Source organism: Dipteris shenzhenensis, chromosome 2 (assembly GCF_047967505.1).
Source record: "Dipteris shenzhenensis isolate YYH24624 ecotype China chromosome 2, Dip_SZ_1.0, whole genome shotgun sequence".
NCBI classification, from domain to species: Eukaryota; Viridiplantae; Streptophyta; class Polypodiopsida; order Gleicheniales; family Dipteridaceae; genus Dipteris; species Dipteris shenzhenensis.
The window spans coordinates 46,124,415-46,143,040 of record NC_141597.1 but is presented as its reverse complement, the minus strand read 5'-3'; the positions used below and the strand labels follow the sequence as shown (position 1 = coordinate 46,143,040).

The following is an 18,626-nucleotide window of genomic DNA, read 5'->3' as shown; positions in this document are numbered from 1 at the left end:
ACTTTGGAAGACTCCATGAAGTGTAAAGCCTTCAATCTGTCCTGCATCCCATTGAAAGTTTCAAACTTAATAGCTGCCCCTACCTCCTTATAATCTTTCAGCTTGCCTTTTGGGGTCAGATTTGGGGCGCTGTAAAAAGGGCGGAGCCATCATTGCTCCCACATTTTCAGCCATACCACCCTTACCCATGGTGGGGTTAAACATTTCGGGTCTCACTCCCTGTGTCTGTGGCATATTCCAAGTATTGCCCATAATTCCAGGCATCCATGTTTGCATACCGGGCTGCATCCCAAGATTTGCATACATCATCTTGGCATTAGCAGGGGGCATTCCTCCCATCATATGCTGCTGGAAATTCTGCATTCCGGGCTGCATGCTGCACACAAAACTGCCTGGCATTACAAGTCCTTCTATGGGCTTTCCCACCATTGCTTGGAACACTGAACCCCCTCCAAAGTACCCTGGATGCATCATAGTATGCGAAAAAACTTGCTGTCCCTGATTCAATGAGTGAAAATTATTGCAATTACCCATTCCAAGGGCAACTGAGGGCATCACTTGTGGCTGTTCGCCTGATGGACTGTGCCTGTGAGTCTTCTTATGCTTCTTCTGTTTCATCTTTTTGCTTCCACGAGGACCAATATTGCTAGGAGGAGCTTGCATAATCTCCATGGAAGTCTGCTGCAATTGAGACAGGGCTCCCACTGCACTTTACATTCGCAACTGCAAAAGGGCATTGGGATCAAGCTCCTCAGCCTCATCTACCTCATCCTGTGAGTCCTCAGCGGCATGCTCAGGAGGATCAGGCTGTTTCCCATTGTCCTGCTCCTGGTCACCCTCATTGATACTATGCTCCTCCTCAAAGCTCTCTGATGCCCTATCTTCCTCTTAACCCTCCTGCTCTGAGATGGTCAACGACCTCTCACGGTGTGACATGCTTGCTGAGTTTATGGCTGAAGCAAAAATGCAATGAAGGTTTCCTTCACCCAACACTACCAAGGCTCACCTCTGTAGAAAGATGGTGATGATCCCAGCAATGGAACCACTGTAACCGGCCTTCAACAAACTAAAGGGCAGTAATCCTCGTCTACTCAGTCATAAACCTCATAAATAGCCACAATGCAAGCTTCAATCACTTCAACCACTTAACAATGCTTAGAAATGAACTTCAACAACAAAAACAACAATGGGGAGGCTAGAATGCCCCTGCTCAGTGAAAACAATACACCCACTGGCCCCAAATGCCTTGGTGCCCCTTTCGGTATTTATTTAATGCTTCTGAATGAATATGCTTTACACCACGGGCTCACCCGTTCCTCTCTGCAAATCCTCTGACTAACTTCTGGGCATCTATTCCACACTGCACCACTAGAATCCAACTAGCAAGGCAATCTTAGGCATCCACTTCTGACCTGACCCAACTGAAAGGCATCCAAGCATCCAAACCACAAGCAAACTATGCTAAAAGCAGCCTCAAGGCATTCACCTGCATCACATTGGCCCTCTGGCCTTTCCCTAGGCACACCCTTTGCTTCTGAGTGCTTGCTTAAGCTTGTGAGAAAGGACTCAAAGCACAAGAAATACACTGCAGATAAATTCAAAATAAGAAATAGCAATCAAATGAAAGACAATAACCAAATACCCACTGTCCGTGGCAAAGGGGCGACCTCAGTCCTCGCACCTATCCCCTATCCAGGCTCCCAGCAGGGTGCAGGTGTCTTCCTGCCTCCCGGAGAAGAGAGAGAGAACAGATAGAAGACGGAAGGAAGGCAAGAAAAGAGCTGGAGAGACTAGGATCCACAGATCTGCCCCGAATGGCAAGGAGAATCCGTACATAAAGGATGATCTACCTCGGGATCTGTGTCTTGCTGCGATCACCTCGAGATCCATGCCCAGCACTCCGTACAATCACCTCGAAAGTCGTGTCATAAATCCGTACAGCTGTACGGACTGTCCGTGCAGCCTATCTAACATCTTCAATTTCTCTAGTTAACTTCTCGGCAACGAATTCGTTGGTCTTGGATTCACCGGTCATATCAATAGATTAATTGAAGGCCTCGCCTTTGAATCTTACAACCATGACATTGATCAAGGGCCTGTTGGTAACGTTCTTCCACCCGTCAGTTTATAATGGTGCAAGCACAATACCATCGTAAACAACTTGCTCAATCACGTCTTTCATCCTATTGTAGTAGGCATCCAACATGTGATTATGGATGGCATCATAACTGGACATTTTGAAACCAAGGCCAGCTCTTGCCACAAAAGCGTACAACAGCCTTGGGATGCATGCCTGCAACCTCAACCTGAGTGCAACAGCAAAAAAGGACGTAGAAGCCAGCAAAAGCGTGATGGAGAACAGCCAACAGCAAAGGAGCAAGCAAACAGTGCAACTAGCATGGAATTCTGCTCCAAGCTCCTTCTGCAGACCTTGGAATGCTTCAAGAGGGTGAGGGAGAGAGATGGTAGGTTGAGGGGAGCACATGCATTTGCATGCATGCCACTTGACCCTTCATTATTGTCCTAACCACCATACCAAGGACAACATTGGTTGTCCTTGGGCCCAAATTTATAGCCCCTCTTAAATGCCTATGCCCTACCCCTAGGACCTAGTGGGTGCACTTAGAAATTGCCCCTAGGGACTTCTAAGAAGTCTGCACTTCCTCTAGCCAGTCCCTCACGGCCAAACTATGACTAGACTTAACCACGGTTAACCCCGGGGTTGAGTTACATTAAATTTACATCACTTTTCATGTCCCCGTGACACTCGCTGAGGGGTCGCATCAGGCTGGAATGGGGCAGGGCTGAGGGAAGGGGCAAATGGGCTGACGTGAGGGCTGAGGGGCTGGGGGGTGGACTGTGGGGCTGAGGGGCTAAGAGAGAGGATATTATTTTAACATTCCACAAAGGCCAAACATGACCCATGGGACCAGATACATCATTTTAATACAGCAAAAAGTGATTGCAGGTGAAAAGTAACCCTCGAGATAATTGCTAGTGATGTGTGCACTAAAGTTGGATTAACCATTTTGCATGCATGATTGCCTGATGCAGGAATGTGAGCCCTGTAATGAGGTGCCAACCAGACAATGGAGGGGTTCAATAACATTTCATTCCTTCAAGTGGTGTGTGTACTAAAGTTGCCTTCAGAACAATTATAAAAGCTGGCCCTGGAATCTTTATCTCTGTCTGTTTCAGCCCAGAAGAAAAGGGCAAGGAGATGCAATTGTACCCCAACAAGATGCACGAGTGATCAGATCTGCTAAGTAATCTAAGAATGCTACTACTCTGTATTCAAAGCTTGCAAGCCGCTACCCATGATAATTTGCATGGTCAACAATACCTCCCCTTATCTCTACATGTGATGGCTTGACCCCACTCACCACTATCCTCTTTACTAATACCCTGTGCCACCATAGCAAAAGCATACCCTAGTCAACCATAGCAAAAGCCTTACGTCAGCACCATCTATTAAAGCAAGCTAAGCCATGTATCACATCCATACCTCACCTTATCTCTACATGTGATGGCTTGACCCCACTCACCACTATCCTCTTTACTAATACCATGTGCCACCATAGAAAAAGCATACCCTGGTCCACCATAGCAAAAGCCTTACGTCAGCACCATCTATTAAAGCAAGCTAAGCCATGTATCACATCCATTGTCTTGAGTGATGGCCTCAAGTCTTAGGTATTCCTGAGATCTATCTACATTGTATTGATTTGGACAAAAGGTGGTGCAATTTGCTTTCCTTCACCAATGGTTTAAGAACAACTCTTACAACTTGGCTTCTCACCAAGCACATAGAAACTATTATACCGATGTTATAATTTCTTGCTTTATCTTCACACGTTTGACTTCACATTGCAGGGTTTGAGTGACAGACAAGCCTCATATTCATGGGTTATTTTCCCATAACATAAAAACAATTACAGCAAAGGAAGCAGATAGGATTTCCTGGAGGGCGTAAATAGCATACCACAGAAAGTCCTGAAATTCAATCTCCCTGCAGGAATACAAAGATTTATATAAGTGACTTAGTACACATTTGTTTTAAACATCCTGCCGAGTGTGCCTACAAGATAAATTTTTTAAAACATATCTGTGTCTATCAGCAAGCATTAGTAATTTCTCACAAGGTGCCATGATTTTAAGTAAATCATATGATATTACGTGAACAAATTTTGTACACCTATCAGTGCTCTATCTAGAATTAACATGGCAAACAAAGGAGAACGGAGATGGCTTGGAACCACTTGAAAGTTCCCTCACCTTCTCAAATCTCCTATGACTGAAAGCAACTGCCTGGCAAAGGGCTTCACCTTGTCCGTGAAAAGTGCCTGCAGATTTTTTAGCTAGAAAACACCAAAAAGAGACTCAAATCAGCATATAGACAAGCCACATTCACTCCCATTTGTTAAACTCTGCCTTGTGCCTCTTTTGAGCATCACAAGCCTATAACAAGTCCAAAATTTGGCACACATGGACTATAATCCAAATGCAAGGAGAAGAGAGGAAGAGTCTCCCACTGATAAGCTGGTTTCTCAACTCAGCAATATGATTGAACAGTCCATAATGACAAAGCTAGGGACTAAGTTCTAAATTTTGGGGATGAATATCTAAGTACTCCTTCGAAAAGAGTCAAATTCCAATCACAAGAGAGAATTGAATTCCCTAAATATGATGGAGCAAGGGAGGGTGATAAATTCCTTAATTGGATTCGCCATTATGAGCTATACTTTGCCCCTTGCCTCTACAAAAGGATGCTTTAACGTGGTGGTCATTGGTACAAAAGGAAAGAGAGCCTATCCTTGAATGGGCTACGTTCCTAGAACAACTGAAAGCCACTTTCATACCATTGAGGCATGAAGAGAACTTGACCTTCCATTGGAAACGGTTCAGGCAATTCGACAATGAGAGTAATTTACAGACAGGTTTTGGAAACTCTCTTTAGAATTACCCAAAAAGAGTGAGGAAGATAGAAGAAAGAAGTATTTAGCAGCCCTAAACTTGAAAGTGAAGTACGAGGTTAAAATGTTCAACCAACCATCTTAGACAATTCACTAAGCTGGCTGAAATAGCTGCATGGAAGTTGAATCCTCATAATGTTAGAGTATGGCATCTCAAGTGAGAGAGGGGCTTATTCGTGGGTGTGCATGCCCAAATAAGTGTAAGAGTTCTAACTCAGATTGGGACTGATTCCACCTGCTCTAAGGCGAGGTTTCCCAGGGCATAGGGGCAAATTAGAGGGCCAAACAAGCCGCCTGGGGTAGCAGACCCTCGTCGGGTTAACCTAGCTTAGTAACCCCGATCGGGTCACCCAAGTCAACCGACTTGACCTAGATTGGCTGATTGACCTTGGGTCGGTTAACAAAGTCCCTTGGGTTGATCAACATACAACCCTATAAATAGGGCTCTCTCTCCATTATCTTGGCAGTCTCACTTTGGGGTTCTCCTAGAGCATTCTCTCCATTCACCCAACACCTTTTAGACCTCATAACTTTTTCAAGGTGTATGCATTTTTGAATGAATAGAGATAGGCATAATCATTACAGGATGAATACGATAGAAATCGAAGAGTTACAAAAATAGATTGATGACTTATAGAAGAAAAGACTATTCATCTAAGCAGTTCTCCATTAAAATTATCCATCACCAATCTTTACCTACTTCAATAACACATTTGGGCGAGAAAGTATTTTTTTTACTAACCAGTTCATTAAGAATATGTTACCTACAATGGACGATTCACAATACTACATCGAATCATTGGGCCATAATTCACAAGAGCTCTCTATCTGGCTCGCTTTTGTCCCTCTCTCTCTCTCTCTCTCTCTCTCTCTCTCGCTCTCTCCAGGCTATCACTTATCTCCACAGAGTCAGGGATTTCAGCACCTCCACCTACCTTGGCTAGCCCTATCCTCCTCTATGGCCTTATCCGTTGATGGGGACCAGCGATGCTGGTATAGTCGTCTTTCCAGTTGGTTCACCTGACTGGGCCTTGACTTAGACCGGTTGCCTCCTTTTCAGTACAACCTCGACACTCCACCATCTCCCCTCTCTCCCACTGACCAGGAGGTCAACCGGCTCATTCGAGCGGATCTGCTCCAACTCCACACCTCGCGGACATGGTTTCTTCACTCCGAGCTTCCTGTGAAGCTCGACTTCTACCGCCAACACTGCCTCTAGATCTCACAGGAGGGCTTCATCACACCTCCGGGTTACACACAGCTTCATCTACCACATGCGCTCTGGATCTCCCTCGGTCAGTTTAGGGTTTCATCACACTGATTACGGATCGAGAGCGGATGCACAGAGGGTATCCCCCCCTTCCCCACAAGAGGGCCTCCTTTGCCCACTTTGCGACTTGCAGGAGATCGAGTCGGAGGAGCACTTTGCTTTCAGATGTCCTATCTATTATGCCATTCGAGGCCGGTACCACTGCCTCTTCCGCGACGGATTCGGCCCCCTCCCACACATGATGCAGTTCTCGGATCAGCGATGCCTAGCCACTTTCTTACATGAGATGACTCGCCACCAAGATACCTCTCTCCGAGCACGGCGACACGCGCAGCACACACAGCGTGAGGACACCCAGCGGCCTATCACTGATTTCTTCCAGTCACAGGATACCTCTCCTCAGTCTAGCCGACGATGCGGACGTGAGCGAGAGCCAAAGCCACGACAACTGCGCCAGCGGACAGACTCACACATCCGGGTCCATGACATCTCATCTCTGCTCTCTGCCCGCCCCACCGGGGTTACTGTTGCCCTCATCCACAGGGCCACCCACCGCCCCCATCGACCGAGCTCGACTAGGCCGCGTGACGTCAGAGGCCAATCATCTATCGCAGGGTTTTTTTCCGACCTCCCATTTGACGGCCCCTCTATGATTGGTCTCTGACTATCACCACCTGCACATATATATTGTATCTCCCCCCTCTGCCCCATTTTTGGTGCCCCCCCCTTCTTTTTTGTATCATCTGGAGGTAGACACATATTTTTTTGTATCAGGACTAGACACACCGTCCTTCATAACCTCTTTTTTGTAGAAACGGTTGGCTGGCCCGTTTTGAGACCGCCATCGTTATGCTCATTGTATCATTTATCTTTAGTCTCATAGACCTTCACGGTCTCCCGAAGACTTTAATAAACTTTCTTTCTTTCTTTCTCTCTCTCTATCTCTCTCTCTCTCTCTCTCTCTCTCTCTCTCTCTCCCTCCCTCCCTCCATCCCTCCCTCCCTCCCTCCCTCCCTCCCTCTCTCTCTCTCTCTCTCTCTCTCTCTCTCTCTCTCTCTCTCTCTCGCGTGTATAAGCCATTCTTGGCATCGTTGCTACGAAGTAAAAAACTCCGCTCTCTCTCGTGTATAAGCCATCCTTCCCCACCAAGTTTTGTAAAACCCGCGTGGGTCTTGGTGGTTGAGGCTCTAGTTCATGTCGTGGTGTGTGTGTGTTCGATCCTTGCGGATCGCTTCGGATAAGCATGTTAAGGCTTCTTGGCATTGTTGCTACAAAGTAAAAAACTCCTCTCTCTCTCTCTCTCTCTCTCTCTCTCTCTCTCTCTCTCTCTCCCTCCCCCCCCCCCTCTCTCTCTCTCTCTCTCTCTCTCTCTCTCTCTCTCTCTCTCCCCCCCTCTCTCTCTCTCTATCTGTCTCTAACTCTCTCTCTCTCGCACATGCGTACGCTCCTGCCACAGGCGTGCCTCTTCTCTCTCTCTCTCTCTCTCTCTCTCTCTCTCTCTCTCTCTCTCTCTCTCTCTCATCGCACATTGGCAGCGCTTGCCATCTCCCGCTTTTCAATGTTGCCAGTTTCCCGTAATTAAACATGGCCGACACCGTCCAGCATGTTACAGAAGCAGCAACATCAATGGCCGCCACGACCGATATGCTGCACTATAGTAGAAGAGGACTTGCATCTTCTTCAAAGGACAGCGCAGTGCCTGCACTTGCCGCACTCCCAGTCGCAGGTACACCGGTTTCAGCTCCACTATCTCATCTTCCGCCCAGCGCAGTGCCCGCACTTTCCGCACTCCCAGTCGCAGGTACACCGGTTTCAGCTCCATTATCTCATCTTCCGCCCATAGCTACTTTGTACCCGCAGTTTTTTTCACCCCTCCCCTCTCAGGTTCCTTCTTCTCCTACCCCTTCTCCACCCTTTTTGCTCCCCCTCTCACAGCCCTCTGTCACCTCTTCCCCCCCTTTGTTGCCTATTTTACCTACTTTGCCAGAGGCTCCCTCCTCCTCATCCTCTCTACAGACTTTACCCATCCCCTCCTCTCCATCCCCGGTACCCGCTTTCTCTCCCCCTTTCCAACCTTCTCCTTCATCCCCGCTACCCACCTTACCGGTTTCCCCCCTTTCTCCCTTTCTTTCTCCTTCCATGCCTTGTGCTGTTTGTCCTTGCCGCCACATCCTACCAGAGCTTCAGCACTTTGAGACCCACCTCCAAGCTGCCCTTCAGATGCTTCACAGGAAGGACAAGACCATTGCTCTACTTACAGCTCAGGTTGCATCTCTTGCTGATCGAGTGACACAGCAGGATCGGGAGATCTTGTCTATTAGGACAGATCTTCAGGTCTTACAGGCGACTCATAGGACTCTTGCTGGAGAGATTCATGGACACACAGAGCGAGTGCAGCAGATCGAGACTCGCGTTCAGCACATAGACACATCTCCCACTACAGCAGTAGCAGCGGTTGAGGAGCGTTTGACCTCCCTTCAGACAGAGGTCCAGAGAGCCACAGAGTGGGTGGATGTCGCCCGCCGTCAGCCATCACAGCCTCAGAGATCGACTGTATCAGCTACATTGGCCGAGTCACAGCAGAGGGCCACAAAGGCCCTCAACATTCGCATTCGTGGTATCTTGCCCTCGGCGACAGAGTCCACGATGACACAGGCTGTGACCTTTGTCTCTCAGACACTGGGAGTACAGGATCATGGCATAGTAGGATCATATAGAGTCGGGAGGGATCGAACTAGAGAGCAGCCCCTCATTATCAGATTCAGAGATGCCCAGGCACGTCTAGCTGCCCTCAGGAGGAGAGGGACACTCAGAGACCACCCACAGATTTCCATGGACGAGGATCTGACTCAGATACAGGTTGAGGAGCGCAAGGCGCTCATGCCTCAGAGAGATGCAACCCGAGCTCAGGGCAAGTGGGCAGTGATCAGGGATGGCAGACTCATCACAGGCACTTTGAGGCGTGCTCCCACAGTGCTTAGAGATGACAGACCAGCAGATATAGCCCCATCTCCACCTCCTGCTACGACCGCTTGATGGGACAGGGCCCATGGGACACACCACCCGTCAGATAGTCTACGCATCGCTGTATGGAACTGCAATGGTTCTTTTACAGCACAGCCAGGCAATCTACGGGGGGCATTCTTTGGGAGAGATATCATCTTTTTCACGGAGACACACGAGAGTCCAGAGAGACCTTTGCCACAAGTGACAGGGTATACATGGAGATCTGCCTTCAGGCAGCACACTCGAACATTTGGAGTGAGAGGATCTGGAGGAGTGGCCATTTTGTACAGAGAGCATCTCGATCGGATCATCACAGTGGAGAGAGCGGATTCACATGCCCGATTCTTGTGGGTACGCATCTGCCGTAGAGCCCCTCAGCGAGATCTTTTTATTGCAGTTTGCTACTTCCCCCCGGCGCAGTCGATCTATTCTTCCACTGGACCAGGCCAGTCCATATTTGAGGATCTCTCAGCGGACATTGCAGATTTTTCACATCGCGGAGAAGTCATCCTTTTAGGAGACTTCAACGCGAGGACCTCAGACAGACAGGCCCTCACTTATGACTTCATGGAGGATCCGGTCATACTCCCAGCATTTCACAATGATAGCCTCTGTCGGACTTCATCAGACTGCACAGTACAGCCCACAGATCAGGGACGTCAGTTACTGGAGCTCCTCACCTCGCACAGTATGGTCATTTATAACGGCTTGTCCAGGTGGCCACAGTCTTCCATGCCTACATTCTCTTCTGCTTCTGGGCGTGGTACTAGCGTGATCGACTACATCATAGGTCCCCCGACTCTAGTCCCTTCCATCCATAGCCTTACTGTTAGCCCCTTCATGCCCTCTGCCGACCATGCACTCATCCACTTTACTTTGACTAATGTCTCCCATGACCCCCCCCTCGTTATCATGACCGCCAACCCTATTACGAGGTTCATTTCGACCACCAGTTCGATGATGTATATAGCCAGAACCTCAGCCGCCTACTCCGTCCTCATCTATTAGATGCTCTACCATCCACGCAGGACCGGTGGGAACTTGTACATACTTCACTCGTTTCTGCCGCTCACATGTCGTTCCCTGCCACATGTCATTCGTCTAGTCCCCCACCGGTTGGTCTTGTTCCTTGCAACGGTTGGTATGACAAGGAGTGTAAGGAACTCCGCAGGAAACTTCACCTTGAGACCAAGGAGAAGTCTCCCCTCCTTGCCGAAACCAAGAGAGACTACAAGTGGTTGGTTAGGCGCAAGAAACGCCAATTTCTAGCCCGGAATGAGGAGGAGCTGAGAAGCTTGCTTTTCAGCTGTGACTCCAAGGAATTCTAGAGAAAATTCCTCCGCTCGAAGTCTCAGAGCCCCCTCACAGATCCACGTGTCTGGTCTGCATACACTTCAGCTCTATACGATGTTCCAGATCAGCCAGCCATCGATTTATCCCATTCCCCTAGGCCAGCTTCATCTAGTCTCTTCACACCAGAGAGTGTCCGTGCAGCAGTCCACCGATTGAAGAACGGGAGAGCTAAGGATCATGATGGATTGCAAGCGGAGTATGTAATCCATGGGATTGATGCCTTAGATTTTGTTCTTTCCCGTCTCTTCAATAAGTCTGTTTGTACAGGCCTACCACAGTCCTGGTTAGGCAATACCATAGTACCTATCCACAAGTCGGGGGACCCTATGGAGCCGTCGAATCACAGGACCATCATGATTGGCCACGTTATGGCCAAGATCTATGCATCAGTTTTGGAAAGCTGTATAAATGACCATGCCGAGATGACAGGACTCAGAGCCAGAGGGCAGGCTGGATTTCGCAGGGATCATTTGACACTTGACCACATCCTCACACTCAGGGCACTGGTAGAGGAGGCGAAGTCACGAAGGCAACGGCTTTATTGTTGCTTCGTGGACTTCAAGAAGGCATTTGACACAGTTCCGCGATTCAGATTGTTTCAGAGGATTCGCCAGATGGGCTTCAGTGGAGAGATACAGTGGGCTATCATGGCTTTGTATGAGAGGGTCACTGGTCGGGTTCGGACACGTGAGGGGCTCTCAGAGGAGGTATGCAGCACGATTGGGGGTGAAGCAGGGTTGCCCACTCTCTCCTACTCTCTTTGGATTATATATTGATGAGCTAGAGATGTTTATACAGATGACAGCGGTGTGGGCTCTACTCTCTCAGGATCCTCCATTCCTATCCTCCTATATGCGGACGATGTGGTTCTCATTTCCTCTACTGCTCAGGGCCTCCAGGCACATATTGAGGCACTCCACAGGTTTTGTCAGGACAGGGGGTTGACCGTAAACCTCGGCAAGACCAAGGTTATGGTTTTCAACACCTCTGATCGTATTTACAGCACGGATGAGTTTTGCTTCACATATGACGGACAGCCCATTGAGCTTGTTAGAGAGCACTTATTTGGGGGCAATTTTCAGGGAACCGGTTTTCACCATGACATATGCAGCACGAGATAGGATTAGTAAAGGGTATGCTTCGTTGGCTCATCTTGAGCGTCAGTGTTTTCAGTCCCACTTTCAGCATCCCGATACGAAATCCTTGCTTTTTGATACATTGGTGAGACCAGCTGCGATGTATGCAGCTCCTTTCTGGGCAGGAGACCTCGGCGCTGCAGATTGGAGACGAGTAGAGAGGTTACAGATCATCATGTTCTCTCGGCTCATTAGGGCCAAGGCTACAGTTCCGCACGAGATCATGCTAGCAGAGTTTGGAGCTACTCCCCTTGCATTGGATGCAGCGTTTCAGTCGGTCATGTATTTGCATAGGGTTAGGGAGTTTGGAGACTCAGCAGCAGGCAGAGCTCGGTTGCCATGGTTAGCACTTGCATCTTCTATGGAGTTGGCACGATCTGGGGCCCGATACTGCTGGTACTTCAGACTCACTAGGTGGCTCACATCTCTTGGACTAGACATGGATAGACTGCCTCCCTTCCGATACAGCATAGATGCCCCTCATCTCGAGTTGACTCGCCACGAGCTTAGCCAGGTCACGAGAGCAGACTTGCTGCAGCTTCATACGTATCGCACTTGGATTTATCCCACGCAGCTTCCGACGAAGATGGCCACATATCGTGACCACTTCCTTCGGATCTCAGAGGATGGATTTGTCATTCCACCAGGCTATACAGGTATCCACATGTCCCACTCACTGAGGATTGCCCTTGGCCAGCTTAGAGTCTCTTCGCATCAGCTCGAGATAGAGGCTGGTAGGATGCGACGCATGGAGGATGGACGGCGACCAGGCCGAGAGACCAGGATCTGCCCTTGTTGCACCATGGGAGAGGTGGAGTCAGAGGAGCACTTCATTTGCAGATGCCCTCTATATTATGAGCTCAGAGGTAGATTCCACTGTCTCTTCACGGATGGCTTTGGACCTCTCTCACGAGTGATGGACTACGAGGATCAGCATTGCCTAGCTCTTTATGTCAGGGAGGCCACTATGCTTCGACGAGACTACCTCAGAGACCATCAGCACAGACCGGAGCGTGATAGAGCCCAGCCTGATAGAGCTCAGGCACACGCTATACCAGAGGACAGAGACCAGGAGGAGCACGAGGAGGTCAGAGCTCACACAGGACACATGCCTCCACCCTGTGGATGTACATATGAGATGGTTTGTAGACGCCGCAGGATCTTGTTACATAGGGGACGTACTCGTCGCTTCATCTCCAGACGATCCAGGATGATGGCAGCTTTTCGGAGGAGACTTACTCATGGAGATCTCGCCCCACCAGCCGCTCACCTCACCTTTGCTCAGATTTGTACTCTCATAGCAGGAGGCAGAGTCGATGGATAGGATTTCCAGTATTATTTTGGTTCTCAGACTCCGTGACACCTGGACTTGTATCTTTGCATTGGCATATTGTACTCATCCCCCCATTTTGCACCCAGGGGCGGTTTCCTTGCATCTAGTTTACTTTGTATTTAGGCTCAGATTTGACATTATGTACTTTCACTTGCATTGTATTGCGTAGCACTTAGATGATATTCGACGATGCCTCTTCTTTGTGGCACGTTGATTTTGTGCTATCTTGTATGCAGAGTTCTTGATGTCCCATGGGCCCATTTTGGCCTTTAGTGGACAATAATACACTTTCTTTCTTTCTTTCTTTCTCTCTCTCTCTCTCTCTCTCTCTCTCTTTTGCTACCTGCTGCGGTAGCGCCTCTCTCTCTCTCTCTCTCTCTCTCTCTCTCTCTCTCTCTCTCTCTCTCTCTCTCGTTTCTATAGTGGTGAATCCGAAGAGCCGATATCTTATGTAGTGGTTGGTGGTGATGGAGGAGAAGAGCTTGAGTTGTAGGATCTGAAATGCATCCAGAGAAAGGGTAAGAGCTAAGGAGCTCAACTTCCAGAAAGAGAGAAGGTTGTGAAGGGCCTCACTTTGTTTTGGGAGATCATCTTCCATCGCTGCAATGGAGTCGGTAACAACTTTGCAATGCGCTCTTACCTCGGCAGCCCTGCATTTGTTGGAGTTATATGTATCTCAGTGTGAGTGAGGGCTTTTATGTGGGTGTGCCCGCCCTTATTTCTGTGAGGATAGGCTGAGATTGAAGACCTTTTTCAAGGCTTTTGGGGGGGTTGCTAGGCCCAGCCTCTAGGGCTGGTAGGCCAGGCCATTTATGAAGCCAACCTTGGTCAGGCTACACCGACCTAGAGATCGGGTCAACCGACCAGCCTGGTCGGTTGACTGGCCCTGGGGTCAGCCACTTGATTGCCCCTGGGTCGGTCTACATGGCAGGTTATTTATAGCCCTGCCCACTCCACTTCACAGCATCACTTCTGGACCATTTCTATCCTCCTCTGCTGGGGTATTCCTCTGCTATATATACAGTTTCCATTGCCTCTATCTGTGCAGATTCTCTCTCTCTCTCTCTGATGCATGCTTCCACACTACTCCACTTCCACATGGTATCATATGAAAGGGACCAAGTTTCAGCACACTGTTTGAGGGCTTTTGCAGCGTAGACTCAGACGAGTTAAGGCGCCATTTTTGTTGCCATTCCCACACTTTGGAGGCTGTGTTGTTTCGATGCTGCTGTGTGCTCCTGTGCTACCATCTCCACGCAAACTGAGAAGGCGGCTGTTGTGTGCAGTCTGCCACTCCCGTGCTCAGTCCATCATGTCGGCTATCGCACATTGTTTGTATCGCGGCTGTTTGAGACAGCCTTCCTCTTCAAGAGGATTGGCAGCAGGTAACGCAGCTCCTCTTGTATGAGCAAGGAAGACAAGCTCGATGGCACCAATTATGCTCATTGGAGGCTCAACATGAAAATTTGGTTTGTTCAATAAAGGATCGTGGCAGCCTGTCCAGGGTTATGAACAGCGGCTTGAGCATCCCAAGAGCTCAATCAACTATGATACAAACCAGGAGGATGAGTTCCAAGAGGAGTTCACGAAGTTGGGGGATCGGGATTCGAAGGCCCATTTAGCTTTGGTCACGACTCACGACCATCACCAAGGAAGTTTATTTGGCGATTCAGACACTGGAGAGTGCATCCAAGGTTTGGCCTACACTTGAGGACCTCTATGCCCGGGACACAGCTATGCGGGATGTCACCTTACAGGGACAGCTGTACAGTCTCAAGTTCCCAAAAGGGAGTTCTATGCAACCTTTTTTGATGCGTCCAAGATTCTCCACGATCAATTATTGGCTATGAGTGCTACTTTGACTTTGAGTCAGTTGGCGTCACTCATCATTACAAAGCTCCCTCCAAATTACGACATTGTTGCCCGAGCATTAAGGAGCCAGGTCACAACACATCAATTGGACTTTGATGACTTGAGCACCCTTCTCCTAGAGGAGTCGTCTATTCTTATCTCCCAAGGGAAGCTCAGGATTAATCCAAACACTACTTCAGGTGGAGGTGAAGCCCTTGCAACAGTGCACACGAAGAAACAGAGCAAGTGTTACAAATGCGGTAAGCGAGGGCATCTGGCCAAAGATTGCAGGTCCAAGAAGAAATCTAAGGATCAAGACTCAGAGTCGAATTCCTCTTATTTGTCTAGAGGTTGCAAGGTGATTATGGTCATCACTACCCCAACATTCTAGCGCTAGTTCCGGGTCCCCCCATGGGTCACAGCCAGGGAGGGCTAGTGGGAGGGTGTGTGGGTTGTTTTTGGCCCCGGTCAGTTGAAATCATGGCAATCCAATAGCCAAACAGCCCGCCCAATAGCCTTGAAAAAGGCTTGCAATCTCAGCCTATCCTCAAAGATATCAGGACGGCACACCCACATAAAAGCACTCACTCACTGTGAGTTGCATATAACTCCAACACCCTCACTTGCAGCTCATGGTGAGCATATAATATGAAGAAGCAAGTCAATGAAAATGCAACCATGGACCCTCCAGCACCGGTATACTTGATTCACCTCGGAGAGAGCACCAAATAACGTGGATTCTCGAACAAAAATGCCACCTTGAACAAAGAAGGGAACTTCCTCCAATGTGATTTCCCAAGCTAGGCGCAGTGAAGTCCCAGGTAGAGACCTTTGATCCGGTTCAAACAGACGCCATCCAGACTCCAAAGGTAGATGTTGCTGCAGCCCCAGACACTACAGATCCACATCAGGAGGGGCCTTTAGATGCACTAGTACCAGCCCCAGTCACTTTGGTTTCTGATCATGAGGGGGCTACCGATACTTCTTTCCCACAAATTGTTCCTCCCACAGTCAGAACGACTGAGGGATTGCATGCACAGATGAGGACACCAGATTCCTCTTCGGCCCAGCCACAAGCCTCCTCAGCCCCAAGCTCCAGTTCTACTGATAGAGGCCGGGCAGGTCCTTCTCATCCATCTTCCACGAGTGCACGTCTTCTTCGCACTCCTCGACCATGCCTGCTTCTCAGGAACTCTTTTTCGGCACTGGCAGACTCGGCGACTTTCATGGATGAGAAGGAGTTTGTGCCCTCCACCTTAGCGGTCCCAGTCATTGGGATTCCTTTTGATAGGGCCTCCCCCTCAGGAGGTGTGGGGATCCTTTCACCTATTGAGTTTCCTACCCTCAACAATAGTGTTTCGGCCCAGGGGAAGCTGGTCTCCTCCACTAGGTCGGGTAAGCCTTTCCATCCAGCATCCTCCTGTCAATGAGGATAGTCAACTGGAACATACAGGGCCTAGGCGGAGTTCCACAATGTTGCCATAGGCAGCTGATCTGGAATCAGCTTCATCCAGGTGTCACTGGAGGTGCTAGTGATATCCTTTTTTATCCACGAACACAAGTTGGATACCAGTGATTGCTCTAAGTCTGGCAAACTTCTTTCAGGACAAACCTTCTGGTCTCCTGCTATGGGCACAAGGGGAGGTACTTGCATTTCGGTCTCTCCTTCAATTCTACCCTTGGTTGCTGGTCATGGTATTATCTCCCCCTCTAGAGCTCAATGGATCATTATTTTGATTGGAGGGCATAAGATTGGTCTTCTCAATCTATATGCCCCCAACAACAGAGGGGAGCGAGTCTCCTTTTGGAAGGAGTTACTATCTTGGGCCCCCATTGCAGATTCTTACATCATTGGTGGCAATTTCAACATGGTTGAATTGCCATCAGACAAAAAAGAAGGCAGACAGGGTGGAGTTCATTCTTTGGAGAGGGCAGCCTGGGATGCCTTTCTCTTCTAGTACAATGGCAGGGACACTTGGTTTGATGATGCCTTTCATGTTATGCCACAGTCACTCCTGTACTCTTGGTCGAACAGGAGAGTACACATGCCCATCCATGCACGTATTGATAGATTTTATGTAGACAATTGGGCACTTGATAGAGGCGGATCTGTACACATTTCTACTGGGGTTACCACCTCATATCATTTTCCAGTGGTGTTGCAGATTCTTGAGCCTCATCGGAGGGGACGCTACCAGTGTCAAGATTCCGGATGCTTTTTATGCAGAGGAGAGCCTCACACAGGATATTTTACAGATTTGGGATTCTCACATACAGGGTGGAGTTGTCCGCCCATCTCAGGTAGCTGCAGCCTTATCCAAAATTAGTGACTATTATCATACAGTCTCTGATTCCAGGAGACGTGAGATTGGTATACGCCAGCAGTTAGCGTCCCTTCAGAGGGAAGAGCAGAAGAGGCTCACAGATGCTTGGATTCAAGAGCGCCTTGCTACAGTAGGGACTCATATACAGATATTGTTGGATCAGAGAGTACAATATACCTTTCATGCACGGGAATCCTTTTGGATTCAGATGGGTGGCAGGGTCAACAAATATTTTTTCTCTACTCATGGGCCGAGACATAGTAGAGATAGTGTCTCGCAGCGTGTTGACCCAGACGGGGTGTTACAGTCAAATCCTGATGCCCTCATGCGTGTAGCTTCAGATTTTTTTGCATCCCTTTTTACTGCAGATCTGGGCACACAGGCCATCGATGATGCTAGAGAGGTTATTTGGCAGTGTAGTATTGGTGAAGGATGACGTGTATGTTTCTCTTGATGCACCTTTCACCAATGCAGAATTCAAGACTGCATTACTTGCCCTTCACAAGGGCAAGTGCCCAGGTTCGGATGGACTTACCCCTTCTTTTTTTATTACTTTTTGGGAGCAGATTGGTGATCACATTACATCAGCCCTGCAGGGCGTGTGGGACTCTAGTGAGATGCTTGACTCACTTACAGATGGTCTATTTCATCTCATCCCAAAGGGGGGTAATAGGAATCAAGTGGCACAATGGAGACCCATCACTCTATTGGGCACTTTTTACAAGATTCTGGCGAAAGCAATCAGTATGCGGCTACAGGTTTTTCTTTCATGACACACACACAGGGTATGTGCATGGCAGAAGTATTTTCGATAATATTTTCTCATTTTGGGAGGCCTCAGAATGGGCCATGCAGAGCCGCCAAAGGTTGGCCATTCTACTCTTTGACTTTGAGAAAGCTTACGACAGCATAGACTGGGATTTCTTAGAGGGCACTCTATCTCGCTTTGGTTTTTCACATGCATAGATTAGAGGAGTATTCTCTCTCTACAGATCAGCCCATAGCCAGGTGCTTATTGGGGGGATAAGAGGGGACAGATTTTAGATCAGTAGATCAGTCCGCCAGGGATGTCCTCTTGCCCCTTTTCTTTTTCTGTTTGTGGGAAGCTATGAATATCTACCTTAGATCTCAAGCTGATATTTATGGGCTGAGGCTTCCTATCCGCTGGGAAGAAGAGCTCCTGGATAGTGAGTTGGCAGATGACACGGCTGTTTTTTTGGATGCCTCCCCCAGGACACTCACTTCCTTCTGGACAACCTTGGATTTATTTTGCACGACTGCAGGTGAACACATTAATTGGCATAAATCCAATGGTTTTTGGATTTGCGATGATGACACCTCGCATTGGGGTAATGATATTGGTTTCACTTGGGTACAGAG

At 48.6% G+C, this 18,626-nt stretch overlaps 1 protein-coding gene across 6 annotated transcripts in view; it reads right to left on the bottom strand.

Annotated features, from left to right (window-relative positions):
• The window catches only part of LOC147904850 (SET domain-containing protein), a 158,805-nt gene that overhangs the window by 111,265 nt on the left and 28,914 nt on the right, over nt 1–18,626 (bottom strand). For all 6 annotated transcript variants that reach the window (XM_087388705.1, XM_087388697.1, XM_087388714.1 and 3 more), the window contains 2 exons: nt 4,276–4,358; nt 3,983–4,009 (listed from right to left, as the gene is read on the bottom strand). In XM_087388705.1, coding sequence (XP_087244831.1) covers nt 3,983–4,009; nt 4,276–4,358 — 110 coding nt within the window. The remainder of the gene's footprint in view (nt 1–3,982; nt 4,010–4,275; nt 4,359–18,626) is intronic.